Source organism: Poecilia reticulata, linkage group LG15 (genome assembly GCF_000633615.1).
Source record: "Poecilia reticulata strain Guanapo linkage group LG15, Guppy_female_1.0+MT, whole genome shotgun sequence".
In the NCBI taxonomy this organism is placed as follows: Eukaryota; Metazoa; Chordata; class Actinopteri; order Cyprinodontiformes; family Poeciliidae; genus Poecilia; species Poecilia reticulata.
In genome coordinates this window covers 23429544-23444657 of record NC_024345.1, presented here as the reverse complement: position 1 = coordinate 23444657, position 15114 = coordinate 23429544, and the positions used below count along the sequence as shown (strand labels likewise).

The 15114-nt window shown below is 38.1% G+C and overlaps 1 protein-coding gene across 1 annotated transcript in view; it reads left to right on the top strand.

Annotated features, from left to right (window-relative positions):
• The window catches only part of kndc1 (kinase non-catalytic C-lobe domain containing 1), a 45171-nt gene extending 41529 nt beyond the window's left edge, over positions 1-3642 (top strand). Inside the window, exon 30 of the mRNA XM_017308827.1 lies at positions 1256-3642. Within this exon, the coding sequence (XP_017164316.1) occupies positions 1256-1484 (229 nt within the window). The 3' untranslated portion in view covers positions 1485-3642. The remainder of the gene's footprint in view (positions 1-1255) is intronic.
• The last annotated feature ends 11472 nt before the right edge of the window (positions 3643-15114 follow it).

The window sequence follows — 15114 nt, the reverse complement described above, 5'->3', positions numbered from 1 at the left end:
TTCAAGCCTATTATTGAAAGGTTTAGTGGAAGGAAAAACTGTGGCAAGAAATGGTTCACAAGCAATAGATATATCAGATTAAAGTTGATTATTTTCGTTTAGGCCTCATAATGAAGAAACAAATTCCAAATTGCTCGAGGTTCTGTATAGAAATTTTCCATTCAGTGATGATTTGGGGAGTCGGGTCATCTACTGGTTTTGGCTTCCTTAAAACCTGAGCAGAGGCGCAGGCTGAACGGCTCCATGCCACGCTGCAGAAATTCATGCAAAAGGAGCACAAACCAAGTACTGGATGCACATACTGTCCATACTGCTGGCTGTTATTTGTGTATTAAAAATCCAGTTCTATTTATCTTATGCAATATTATAATGTTCTGAGAAACTATAATTTGGGTTTCCATTAGCTGTGAACCTAAATCTTCAAAATATACCAAAAAATGTGTCAATCTCTATGTACAAATTTAACATTTGGAATAAAATTCCTGACATAACATATCTGTGACAACAGTACACAGATTTCATTTGGCCGCCTGTCTGTGAGTTGTGCTACATGTGGAAACTCTAAGGGTCAAGTTTTATGTTCATTAGCAGCTGATACCGTCCAGAAACACTAAATGTAGATGATGGCAATAAAGTGGGAAAATTATCCAACCTGCTGGGAGATTTCTGCTTAAACTTGCACCACTAAGCGTCCGGTTGCTATGTAACATGTATCCAATCGGAAAGCTAATCCTCTCATATATCACTGCAGTGGCACAAAATGTGAAGTTAGTATCATTACATGAGAACTGGCCTTCCCTCCCTCTCTTTCTGCAAATCAGTTTATGACAAAGTCGGCCAACTCACAAAAAGGACATATTTTCCTGTGTCCTTCTTCTCCACTCCAATATGGCTGACCAGATGCTGAGGTCAGAACAAGTGGGGCTGGGATGGGGCCGGCACAGCTGTTGAATCTGGGTAGTTTGTTGGGGTGCCAGTGTTGCTGCAGATGGCGCCTGTGGGAGGAGGGGTTGATTGGAAAAAGGTTTGTGGCCAGATGCTGAGAGGTGACCGTGTGTAGCCAGATGATGAGGTCGGGAGAAAAAACAGCTGGTTACCAGAGATTCTGGGTTTTTCCAGCCGGCTTCAAAAAAATCAGGTCAAATCTGATGAGATTAAGAAGAAGAAAAGCAGATATCAAATGTATCTCCTCTGTGCTTGTTTCTTGCTTTCTGCGTTTCTTTAAACTTCTCTTTGGTTCGTGTTTTGGTTTCAGGAACATCGCAAAGGTTGTGAGTCAGGTCCATGCCTTCCAGGAGGTTGTGTACCCGTACAGCCCAGACCAGGACCTTCAGGCCTACCTGCGCCGCCGGATCGCCCGGTTCGCCACGACGGACATCCACCTGCTGGCCGCTGACAGCGATGCCAACTTTCAACGGTCCAGCGAGCGTCAGACGCGGAGGATCCATGACACGCTGAGGAGGGTGAAAGCTACTTTCCAGTGAAGCCTGCTTTGCCTCATTTCAGAGATGAACTTCAAATCCAGGACATTGCCCTGCGCCCAGACTTATCACGTTACAGTGCTGTGGAAAAGTATTTACTCCCCTACAGACATCTTCTGTTTTTGCTTCCTTGTCTCAGTCACATGTTTCAGATGATCAAACAAATTCAAATGTCAGACAGAATTATCTGAAGTAAATGCCAAAAAACTGCTTTTTAATTGTCTAATTAATTGTCCCATGTGTTATTTAAATAGAACCAGTGTGACAGCATGAAGTAGGCTGGAATATCTCTATAACCGATGCAGCAAATGCCCTGATCCAAAGAAATTTGAGATAACAAGCAAAATTGCTGAAATCAAGAGTCGCCTTTTATCTCATCCATCCAAAAGTTATCAGAGAACAACATTTAAATTGCTTGACTTTTAAATATGTTTCCACTAAAATATACTGAGGTTGAACACTTCTGAACAGAAAAAGAGTGGATAATGTACAATGTGAAACCTTCATCTAGATCCTACTAGATGAAGGAAGGTGAGACTGTACAACATCATAATATAAGCTGTTTATATCTATTGATTCAGTTACTTAACAGTATTAATTGCGATTGTAAAACATTGCGTTTTGTGTTAAATATTGCTTATTGTTAAAAATTAAGATTAATTTTAGTATATTGCAGTGCCTATAATGAATTATGAAGATATTTGAAGTAGTCCAGATCTAAAACTGTCGGGATGTAAACAGACTGTTCCTGCTGAAACTAAATTATATCAGTTTTGTAACCAAGAGTTGGATAAAATTCCTCTGTGGTTTTCATGTTTCAAAATTCCTTGATGGAAGTTGTTGTGGCCAAAGGTGCTGCAACCAGTTATAGGGTTTAGAGGCATTAACATTTCAGTTTGAATAGATTTTTGTCCTTAGCAAATCAAATAATCATTTAAAAAGATGCATTTTGAAAGTATTTTTTGCTTATCTTTGTCTAATATTATTACTTTTCTGAAACTTATAGTTATGGTGGAAAAGCAAAAACAGAAGAAATTTGTAAATAAAGTTCAAAGCAAACTTAAATCAAAACTCACACTCTTGTGATATTTTTAAAATTCATTTTGATTTATGTTTTTGTTTGTTTTCAGGTTGATCTGTTGCTGGGTTCAGATCCCAGCCTGGCGTCTTTTTGCATGTTCTCCTGTGCAGGCTTGTTGTTCTCTCCAGGTACTCCTGCTTCCATCCACAGTCCACATAATTATTAGGGTTACTGGTCTCTCTAAATCGATCTAAGGTGCGTGTGTGTGTGTGTGTGTGTGTGTGTGCGTCCTGTGATGGACTTGCGACTTGTCCAGGTCAAACCAAATGATCAGTGCAGTTATCACCCATCCTTTGACCCTGCAAGGTTAAGTGAGGATAGATGACGGATGGATATATTTTTTGTTTGCATTTTGTTCCTTCAACAAAATTAAACAGTGTTTTTTTGTGATTTTTTTTCTTTTAGCTGATGCATATTTTTGTACAGTGTATTTAATTTGCTTGGTATGTTTTCTCTAATCTATAATCGTTGGTGGCCTGAACATGTAAAATGCATGTCCATCGAAATGATCATCACAACTTGCACATGCAGTAATGCAACAGCGTGATTCTTTGCTTGGGACTGAATCAGCTAAAGCACAATTTCAGCAGCTGTGTTTCTGTGTTATACATTTATGAGCTATAGATGGAAATGTCTTTTTTTTAGCGGTCTTTCACATTTTCCACAGTAAATTATCTGTTGATCCACTTAACATCAAAACTGTTTTGTGCAATGATGTGTTCAGTAATGCATGACTTTTGGCTATTTTATTCCAGTGCAAGTTTTAAATTAATCACATTTTGTTGTTTCATGTGGTCAACATGCATTCATATTATAAATTGGATAAGCTGCAAGGTTTTCAATCATGCATTAATTTTCAGTTTAATGAATTTCTTGTAGTTTTACTCATCCAACTGTTTTGTGGCAGATTTTCTAACTTCTGGTTTTGAAAGTTTGACCTGCTACTGCAGATTTTTGCTGATTAAATATTCTCTTAATCTTTGTAATTCATATCATTCTAATATTTTTCTTGCCTTCATGCCAAGGGCAGTCAGTAAGGAGTTTTACTATCACTTAAATAAAACACAGCATTATCACAGCTTTGAGATTTTAAGTTGTCTTCAGCATCTTATATCAGCAAGCTTAACTGTGAAGTTCACTGTTTGTGTATTAAGATGATTAATTGTGAGACTTCCAAAAAAATGCTAATGTTTCCAAATAACGTATGTTCCCAAAGCGTCAGAAGTTAAAAGCCTAAAAACGAACAGCAAATTTACTGTAACGTATTCAACGTTCCCGTATGCCTGAAGAAAGTCGACATGTTTTAATTTTTAAAAAACTTTCAATTTGAATAACTTTTTATAACTTCTGTGAAAAAAGATAACTTTAAGCCTTATTCCCTCAGTATTCCACACAAACTCCACACTCAAGAGTGTTGCTGTTAGCCTGATGTGGTCTTATGATGCGGTCTTTGACTGGACCAAAAATGATTGTATTTTTGACTTTTATAAGTCATGCAGTCGTTACACCAAAGTGTGGGACGTTCTGGGTATTGTGACTCCAGAGGGCGCTGTTGCTCATGTATGCCTTAACTTGCTTTTCAAGCCCCACTGACGGTCACTGGGCTAAAAACAGATGATGCTGTTTTTTTAACCCCCATCTGAAAACGTGAAAAAACATTCAAAATGTTTAAGTTGTAAAATAAAACAGCTACTGTTCTGACCTTTTAGACTTTAAAATGGTCTGTTGGCATCTAAAGGTTCCCAGATTTGCAGATTGTTGCAATTCTGATGGACATTATCAGAAAACATGGCCACAATCTGAAGTGCTTCTGGTCAGATCAGTGGTAAAATGTTTTGTAGACATGAGTCTGAGACTGGGAAGTCACATGATGTGATTTGATGTTCAAACCGCTTTCTTCAGTTAATAGTTTTTCTAATTTCCTGATAAGAGCTTTCAGAGCATGTTATTGGCTAAATTTTATTAAAGTCTCATTAAGACTTGTTGGCCCAGTTATATAGGAGTGAAAATTACTAGCAAAATGGCAAGTTCATTTTATGGATGTCATGTTAGCATGCTGGTATCTGTTAGCACAGGGGTCGGCGACCCGCGCTGCCCTACTGGCTCTGGAGCTTTTTCAAAAATGCTTGAAAATGGAAAAAGATGGGGGTGGGAAATATATTTTTTGTTTTAATGTGGTTTCTGTAGGAGGACAAACATGACACAATCATTCTTAACATTTTCCAGTGCTATAGAAATGTGTAGAATGGGGTGCTGTGGTGGCGCAGAGGTTAAGCACAACCCACATATGGAGGCTTTAGACCTCAACATGGCCGTTGCAGGTTTGATTCCCGGCCTGGTGACCTTCGCCACATGTCCTCCCCCTTCTCTCATTAACCGCTTTCCTGTCAATTTGCTATCAAATAAAAGCCACTAGAGCTAATAAAACCTTTAAAAGAAATGTGTAGAATAAATATTAAATTTCAACATTTCTGTCAAAGATGAAAACCATGAACTGGTTTTCATGTGTCACCAGGCTGATAAGGTTGATAACTATAACTTTACTCATATAACCCAGTGTTATATGAGTTCATATTGTTTCAATGTTGAGATCAACATGATAAAAGTCAACAAAGTTGTCACGGGACCTGATAGACACGTAAGCGAAAATACTTAACAGTAAAACTTCTTTTTTTGGGCGGGGGGACGTCCGCATGGTTCAAAGCGTGGGGGAAAAGTGTGGTTCTAAGGAACCGGGTCAGAAGTTCTAATGCAAAAACGGTCGGCCCTACTTTGAACCCGTGCCGTGCCCTTCCGCTGCGCGCCGGGCTCTGCAGTGTGAAAGGGGCTTTATAGTCCGGAAAATACAGTAATGTGGAAAGACATTAACAGGCAAGGCGCTACACTAGCTGCCGCGTCAAGATTAAAATTACATCCAGGGATGAAAGTTGGGGGGTACGGTCAGGTACGGCGTACCCCTAAAAAAATTTGGCGGGGTACGCGGTACATACAAAAGAGGGGAGTGGCTATCTGCGGTAAAAACAAAAAAACAAATCAATGGGTTCACTGTGCAGCCATGTTGCAGCCACTAATCAGCCGTGGCTGATTAGTTTTTCAAGAACAAACTAAAACACGACTTAATCAGTAAATAAATAGCTTTTTTTCCAATTTCATATTGTTCTGAACTGTTTGTGCTTTGTTAGAGCACAAACAGTTATGTGCTTGCGATATGAGACTCCGCGATACGTTGATCGCGGAAGGAGTTGAGTCGATCTCAGCATTAGGTGACAAACTGAACGCCACCTTGAGACTGAGACCAGCATGTCCTCCTCTGACTCCTTATCAAAACGTTCGTAACTTTCACAAATTACATTGAAACAAAATCCAGTTCAACATCTGGTTTGTACGGAGCCCTCCAGGGGACATGGGGATTTTTTTTTTCCTTTGCGTTCCCTCCCAAAAGGTTTTGCGTTCGCTCGCAATAATCTACTGATCAGTTCATGCGGCATAATTGATACTGTATGGTGGCCGCCCTAATTTAATACAAGCTTGTAAGGTTTTTCCGTGGACTATTGAGTTATTATCGCGGGGTAATAAGTCATCTGATTGTGTCTATTCAATCAGATGACTGATTGAATAGACATGTTTATACCTTAACCGATATAACCATGCAGTAAATTCATCGATTTTCAATCAGTTTTCTGCACCAAAGAGTTAATAGTAATAAACACGTTTTCACTGAGGCTGTATAAGAGCCATATGAATCAAATAAGTAATTATTGATATGACAGAAGCAGCGGCTTTGACACCTGGTGGTGTGTTGATTGGGGCGTGACGTCATGAAGTCTGATTGGTGAGCGGTCAGTCCTCGCAAAGTTTGGAGCATGATAATCAAAATTAAATCAATAATTGTGACAGAACAAAGAAGAGGTCTGGAGTTGATAGATACACGGACAGACGAGATTCCCAGTGCGCCCCTCTACCACCATTAGTTTGCTGTGTTTTATAATAATAAAACGTGTTTATTATAATTAACGCTTTGGTGCAAAAACTGATTGAAAATTGATTTATTTACTGCATGTTTATGTCTGTTAAGGCTAAGATGGAACGGCACTGAAAGCAGCATTTTAAACCATTCAGATGAACACAACAGAGACACAATCAGATGACTTATTACCCCGTGATAATAACTCAGACTTAGTTCAAATAGTTTAGATGTATTTTTATTTCTTTCCTACTTATGGAAAGTTTCTGTTTATATCATAGGTTTGTTGTGACTTTCTATACTAAAGAAAAAGATGTAAAACAGATATTTCACAACGAGATATTAACATTCATGGAAAAACCTTACATTACATTGTAGTAAAGCAGAAAGTGCGGCGGCCACCATAAGAAAGGGTTACAGTATCAATTATGCCGCATGAATTAATCAGTAGATTATTGCGAGGGAACGCAAAAGTATTGCGAGGGAACGCCAAAGAAAAAAAATTTCCCATGTCCCCTGGAGGGCTCCGTAGGTTTGAGGGTCTGGAACCTGTTGGAGGAAAAATATCCCAACTTCAGAAGATGTGCTTTGACTTAACAAGCTCTGTGGTTCCTCCTATCAGTATGAGAGTCAGGGTGAGGAGGCGCCATGTTAGGAAGAGAAGTGGAAGCTGCAGGATCTTCAGAACAATCAAGTCATGATGCTAGGCTACTGATTATCCCTCTGTCTGGATCAATAACCGGTTTAAAAGTTAAAATAAATGGTTATATGCCAGACATGGAAAACTAGGATGCAGTCCACGCCATGATGTTCAGGATTTAGGTCTCATGCAGAGCCGGCCCAAGGCATAAGCAAACTAAGCAGACGCTTAGGGAAATCACTTTCCTAAGTGGAAGTGATTTTTTTTTTTAACTAATGATTTTTATGTGATTATATCAACAAAAACACACAAATTCATCATAAACTTGTAATACATATTTGATAATGTATGTAGAAATCTTTCTTATATGGACAAAAAGAAAGATTTAAAAATAAATTGCTCTTGGGGGGACCCCCGGTGACCACGGTAGGTACTACACGAGCTACACAAGCTGCAATGAGCAGAGCATCCAAACCTCCAAAGCTCCGGTAGAAGATAAGTTAGCAAAACAATGTTGCAAAAAAGGACTTATCCTTCAGGGAGAGAGAAAAGAAAGAGGAAGGAAAGGAGAGAGAATAGAATTAAGACAAGATAAAGGCATGTTTTTCTTGTTGATGTAATGTTTATCAGAAAGATTTGTGGAGCCACTAATGGAAACTGAGCTCAATAGCGACCTGGAAGACTCCAGTAAACAGCCGAACATTTACGGTACAATGTTTGTATTTGGGTGAAACTGAGTTTTAACTTTAAATGAGTTCATGGTTGGCTCTGCATATTTCTGAGGGTTTTTTGGCTTCAAAACAGCAAGTTTGATAACATTTGATAATTAAAACTTCTCAATGTTTGACATCGTCTAACAAAATGTTTTTACATCAGGATACATGGCTACTACATTAATATATCAATGAGCTACACTAAGCTGTAGTTTACGGTAATATCTATTATTACCGCCTATGTAATACTATACATTACATCTTATATATATATATATATATATATATATAAGGTGTAATAGTTAAAAATGTATTTATACCAGGAAAGTCTTTCTCACCTGAGAATGTACTGGGCTAATTCTAAACCATCAAACAATTGTATATATATATTTTAGTTTGCTGCTGAGCATTATAATTTATGTGTCTAAAACAAACATTAATTTTTACATCAATTTATAAGTTAGGTGAAACTTCTCCAATTAAAATTGTTTGATGGTTCAGAATTAGCCCAGTACATTCTCAGGTGAGAAAGATTCTCCTGGTAAAAATACATTTTTAACTATTACACCTAATTTTATCAAACAATGTCATGACTATGTGTGTAGGGCTGAACCAATTTTAGTTTTCTGACCGATCGCCGATTACCGATCTTTAAAAAACCTTACCTGTCAATTTTGATTTTTGTCGATACCAATTTTTTTCTTTGTCTGAAAAGTTGCTAAATGTAGAAAGAAAGTCACTGAGTTGACAACAGTGGAGTGAATATTGCTAACTGCAAACGTGCAGGCATGACCTGGTGGGCTGGTCCATCAGTCAAACTTCTCACTGCGGAGCAGAAGAGGACAGAGGCTGATCTTTAAACCTTTGCTGAGGTGGATAAGATCAGCTTCACATGTAAGTATCGGTCGATCACCCATCCCCCAAAGTTAGGCCCATTTATCCCCAAAGCGCAGATAAATGGGCCAACACATGTGTCCTATATTATACGTTGTTATAGAATATAATGTAAACATCACTGTCAGAGATGCAATAAGTTTGATCGGTTTTTGAATGAGCTGATAATCTGACTGTTGATTCCAGCCAGTCCACAATAGTAGCAAACCTAGAGGGCCCAAAACCAAATTTCGCTTAGGGCCCCATGAAGGCTTGGGCCGGCACTGGTCTCATGACATCTCACAGTCTCAACATTGCAGCCAGTGGACTGAGGGAAATACAGCTTTACTTTGTAGCAATTCAATAGCTAATACCCACAAGAATCTAAAACTACTTTCACTCCAGGTTACATCTTACATGCCCAATTTTGAGAAGCTGTCCAGTGATGTCCGTAAACAGAAGTCACATAAAACACGTAAGAACACAATCCTGCCATTGGCACATTTAGTAACAAAGTGGTTGTTTTTATAAATTGATTAGTGATTTTTTTTGACAGTATTAGAACACATTGCGATATTATTGTGTTTTGTTGCTCAGGTCCGACGATCGTTGCGTCAAAAGAGAAGAGGATGCTGCTATGTTTTGCCATTTCACTGACTTGCTTGGCATTTACACAGAAATCAAACTTAAATTGATTTCTGTGTATTAGTTTAATTTTATATACTTTACCTTTACAAAGGGCTACTGCTTTATTTTTATAACTGCAGGTTGTGTTTTTTTTGCACTTCATTTGTTGTTAGATAAGGAGCACGTTAAACACGCTCCGTGTTGTTGTTGTTTTTCGATCATACACTTTGCGGTGATTATTTACAAGCAGCGATCGTTATGCAAACTGCATTTGGGAGCAGATTCTCCGAGTTCCAAAAGGAAAAAAATGCCGATCTTCATAATAAATATGACATCAAAAATTTTATGTCTTTATTGCATTTCTTTAATTTTATCAATGCAACAAAACATAATACATTAATATTGTAACGGATGGTAATTTAGCCCTTTTCGCACTGCAGGGTCCGGCACGGAACGGAACGTCACGGCACGGGTTCAAAGTAGGGCCGACCGTGTTTGCATTAGAACTTTCGACCCGGTTCTACCCGTCTCCTTGAAACCACAAGAGCTGTGGTTCCAATCAGGCCGGCCAAGCGGGGTTGCTTAGAATCAGCAGCTGATTGGTTTAGAGCAGGGGTGGACAATCCTGGTCCAGGAGGACTGGTGTCCTGCAACTCTTAAGATGTCTCCCTGGTCCAACACACTTGAATCCAACACCTGAATCACCTCCCAAGTTCTCCAGAGTCCTGCTAACAACCTCATTATTCGACTCAGGTGTGTTGAAGTAGAGACATATCTAAAAGTTGCAGGAGACCGGCCCTCGAGGCCTGGAGTTGCCCACCCCAGCAGTTGGTTGTATTGCAGTCAGACGTTGATCGGTTCTAGCTGGCTCTCACTAAACTGTTCTTACTGTATTTTGTAGAGTGCTCTTTTTAATATTTTTATTATCTTTAATTTGCAATGAATTCCCCTCAATATTCTGCTGTTACCTGGTCCCATTTTGAGGTAATTTTTTCCCTCCGCTTACTCCCTGATGAATGAGTATAGAATGAACTAGATCGGTCAACGAGGAATGAGAAAGTTTTCCGCCGCATCTCTGAGGAAAAGGCATCGAAACCATTGTTTAGTTTCAGAAATAATGACGTCAGGTTCAGCTTCGATGCCGCCCTCAGTTATATGCAAACACAACAGGGTTGCAGTACGGGTGGAACGGACCGAAGCGTGCAGTATGGTGCCGTGCCCAGCCCTTCAGTGTGAAAAGGGCTTTAAAGCACCATCGTACAACAGAGTAGTCACGTGGTCCGTCATTCCATCCAGCACATACCACAGGGAAAATAAACATCTAACCATCAATGCTAATTATGAACACTTAGTCAGTTTGATAATAAACTAATATAAACACTAAAAGCCTGTTTTACTTTCATTATAAGCCTTATATAAGACTTTCACTTTTTTGCAGCTCCAGACAGATTTGTTTTTTGTTTTTTTTGGTCCAATATGGCTCTTCCAACATTTTGGGTTTCTGACCCCTGTGTTAGCATAAAGATTAGATGTTTCCAGTGATTGAGATTAGCTTCAAGTAACTGTGAGCATAGCAGCCAATAATTCTTTCCTAATAACTGGAAACTTGCTTCATACATAATTTGTTTTCTGGGTAAATTGCACAGAGTAGCATGATTTAGTAGCTGCTACCTAGCAACGATTAGCTCAAACAGTCTGCAGCACTAATGTTTTGCTCCAGGTGTTTGCTACATTGGGTTGGGCTGTAATTTGGAGTCTTTTTTTTCAGAAATTTAGGCCAAATGATTCTCAAATCAGGGGCTTTGAGTGGAGTGTGACGCAGTAAACCTAATCAGCCTCTCCTGAGTGGCTTCGACTCTCTTACTCTCTACTGTACACACAAAAACTGACAGAAATACATCAGATCTTATCTTCACACGAGGTCAGTGCAGCGATTGTCAGGTTATTGGACTTTATCACTGTTTCTCCTGATATGATCTTTGCAACACACACACCTGAGGTTTACTTTTTGATAATCTCCTAGTGAATCTGGTGACCTGTAAAAGATACTATACAAATACTATATGGCCTGATATGATACGGTCTGATAGCAGACAAGTATTTACTCGTCTGCTATCGTCATCAGACATGAATTTGAGCAAAATCCCATTCTGAATCCATATTATTTAAAATGATGATGGCCCACCCTTTCAACAGTTGAGTTAAATATTTGTCTGGATTTCTGACAATAACTTCCACTTTGTTGTAAAACCACTAACAGCTAACTGGAATATTTAGCAGTGAGGAAATGTCATTATCAGTGGCATCCAATCATGGCATCCAAACACTGGAATTCTTCTTAATTTCCAAGATCGACCTTTTGTTTCACAAATGTTTCTAAAGGTGCTGCGCATGTTTAGTTCGATGTATCAACTGGAGTGACTGGACCAGCTGAATTAAAAAATTTTAATTGGTGAGTGAATATATTTAACTAACTTCCCCAGATGGAGAAACAGATTCTTTGTTGAGCTTTCAAACATTTGTACCAAGTCAGTAAAAGTGCCAACACAATCACTATCAACAATCAGTATATTGTCCAATATGTTGTTTTATTTAAATAATTATTTTTTTTTGTCTTTTACTCTGTTTATAAATTGCATGTCTCCTTGCTATTTTTCTATAGTTATATTCTTAGAAGGATTTCAAGAACCTACTTACATGTTTGTGACCCCAACTTAGATATATGTGAGCAGAGTGCGGTAAAGGGGTGAAAAGTGATAACGATTCTAGGGGCCCTGACCAGCAGGGGGCCCTCCACAATTTAATTATTTATATTTTGTTCATAGACATAAAATGGTCCTGTCAAATAGAAAATTAATCATATTGTATTTTCAAAGATTGTTTTTAGCAGTAAAAATTTAATGCTACCCCTCCCAGATCTATTTTTGCCCTGAACCCCCCTGGATCTGCATGAAATGGTTCATTCCTGCTTGGAGCGCTAGACAGTGATGTATGCAGCTACAGTTAGTGGAAGTTGCAGCTGAATACAGCGGTGACTGTGGCAGTTAGTAGGCTGCTAAGAAAAGTTATAAAATCAGGTTTTCAAAAACAAAATAGAGGAAGAGAGAGAAAGAGAGAGAGAGAGAAAGGCAAGAGTGTTAATTTAGAACCCAGTTTTTCTCCAAGAGAGGTGGGTAGACTGAGATAATCAACCATTTAGCATAATTAGCTTCGCTATGTACTACTATTTGCCTCCTTTTCACTAGCATTTAATGAATTAAGGAAATAAATTACCAACATATTTATATATTTAACTTGTTCCCTGTGCCGTTTACCACTTAACAGATGAGTGAGTGAGCAGAAGCTCTAAAATACGTCCCTCCTGACCCGTCCTCTCCTGACCTGTCCTCTCCTGAGTGCAATTAAAGCTGCAGTATGTCACTATTATATAAATATTTTTTTCCTCATATTTTTTACAACTGTCATTATGTTGTGACAGTTTGAGAGGTAATCTGTGAAAAATCTATTTCCTCTGCTTTCTTCCAGGGTTCTCTAGAAACAACCAGTCAGTGGCAGGAGAGTTTTAGTGCTGTCAATCACAATCTCATGTGGCGCTGCTCATCCTTCCTCCTCAATTTGTGTCGTGCTGCAGCTAGCATAGCATAGAGCTGTGTAGATTCAAACTGTGAATGTGTAGTTAGCCTAGTTACCAATGACGGCAGATAAACAGTTTCTTGTAATAAGTTGTTTCTCCCCCATTAGCACATTTAGCAGTGAGTGAATGAGGCTAATTGACAGTGCTAAGAGTGTCCTACTGGTTCTGATTGGTTGTTTTGGTCAGAACGGTGCATTACTTTAACCAGAAATAGTAATTCAGGAAGGAGATGGAGGAGATTGATTGTTTTCACAGATTATCTGTCTCATAACAAACTGACATGGTGACAGCTTTAACAAAAACATATTTTTTATTAAAGTTATGTACTGCAACTTGAATAAAATGCAACTACATAGGATTTTTAGAAGTCTGGATTGCTTTATGTGTAGTTGCACGTTGCTTTTGACTGTTGCTCATGGGGAGAGACATTTCAGTATCTAAAACTAATAGAAAACATTTAAGAAACCTACTTGCATACTGGATGTGGACTGTTGGATATTAAATTCATGAGCAGTAAATATTGTGCTAATTATCAATAGTGAACCAAAGAGAGCAAGGCAGATGCAAGCCTTTAAAATTGTGACGCTTTTTATGGGTCAAATAGACTCAAAAAATTGTAACAGCAGCCGTGCGGGGGGCCCAATCAAATCTTTTGTCAGGGGGCCCACAATTTCTGGCAGCGCCCCTGTATGTGAGATAGATAATACCTAGCCTTAACATGAACTTAAGTTCACTTCAGATGAAGAATATAAAAGGCATTGTTCAGAAAATATTTTTAATGGCAATATAATTTACTATCTACGTGCTATAATTCAATTTCTATTCGCAAATCAATGAGAAATCTAAATGTATACATTTTCTACAGAAAAATAGACTTCATAATAATCATATTTGCAGCAACTGGCCAACATGCTTACAGTGATTACAAATTTTCATTGCAGAGCAAATGATGAAACATGAAACACCAATGTGCAAATCATTATTTGAGTACTGATGTTCAGCCAGAGCCCATTTTTTCCTTGGCAGCTCTCCTCTTCTGCCGTGAACTTCGCCATGGAGATGGAATGTGATGTGCAATGAAGATTTGCTTAAATTGGCTAAATAAATTCAATTTTATAGACTCCCTCTTGCCAAAGTGTGTTATTGTCAGACAATAACTGTGATGGAGCAGCTGCATGACCAGTTAGTCTGCTTGTGTCAAACTGGAAACACTGGCTGAAGTCTAAGCTTCTGTCATACAGTTTGAAACGTATGCTGCTGGATTTTAAGCTTTCTAAACTTTATTCCAATAATAACTATTAATGTTATGATATATTTTTACTTTCACTTTAACCTGGCTGCAAGTGCTGCTAATTGTTTTGTCATATGTTTATTTACTGATCTAGCCTGATTATGAATAATAAAATTCAGTGAAATTTCTAAAATTATGGTAAAGTATTGAATATATTTAAGTAACAACAAATGCTTCACTATTTCTCTAAGACTGGATTTACTTGGCCTTGAAAATATTTTTATACCTATTGAACCTTTAAAAGTTTTGTCACATTATAATGAAAAACTTCAGTGCATTTTTATTGGGATTTTCTGTGATACACCAACACAAAGTAATGTGCAATAAGACAGAACAAAATAATGATTTTAAACCCTTTTAACAAATAAAAATATAATGTGCAGTGCAGGTTTTACAGGGGGTATGACTCAACCAAATTTTAACATTTAGAGACTGAAATTTGGATAGACAACCTAAACACATGGCTGTCTATTTCAAGTTATTCTTAAAAAATGTTCATTCAAATATAGGTAAGTATATTTAGTAGAGATGTGCCGATCAGGTTTTTTCCTGCCGATACCGATTCACCCATGAGGGCCGATCACCGATACCGATCACCGATACCGATCACATAATTTTTTATTTTTTTTATCATAAACACTACCGGTTACATTATGTGGAAAAAGGAACCATGAATTAACCTTAATTTAGACAAAAACTTGTTTTAATAACTTTCTCCAAGAAGAAAACTAAACAAAACAGGCATTGTGCAAATTGTACTGCTATCAGTAATACTATCTTTAACAGACTGATAACATATGGAGGCTCTGA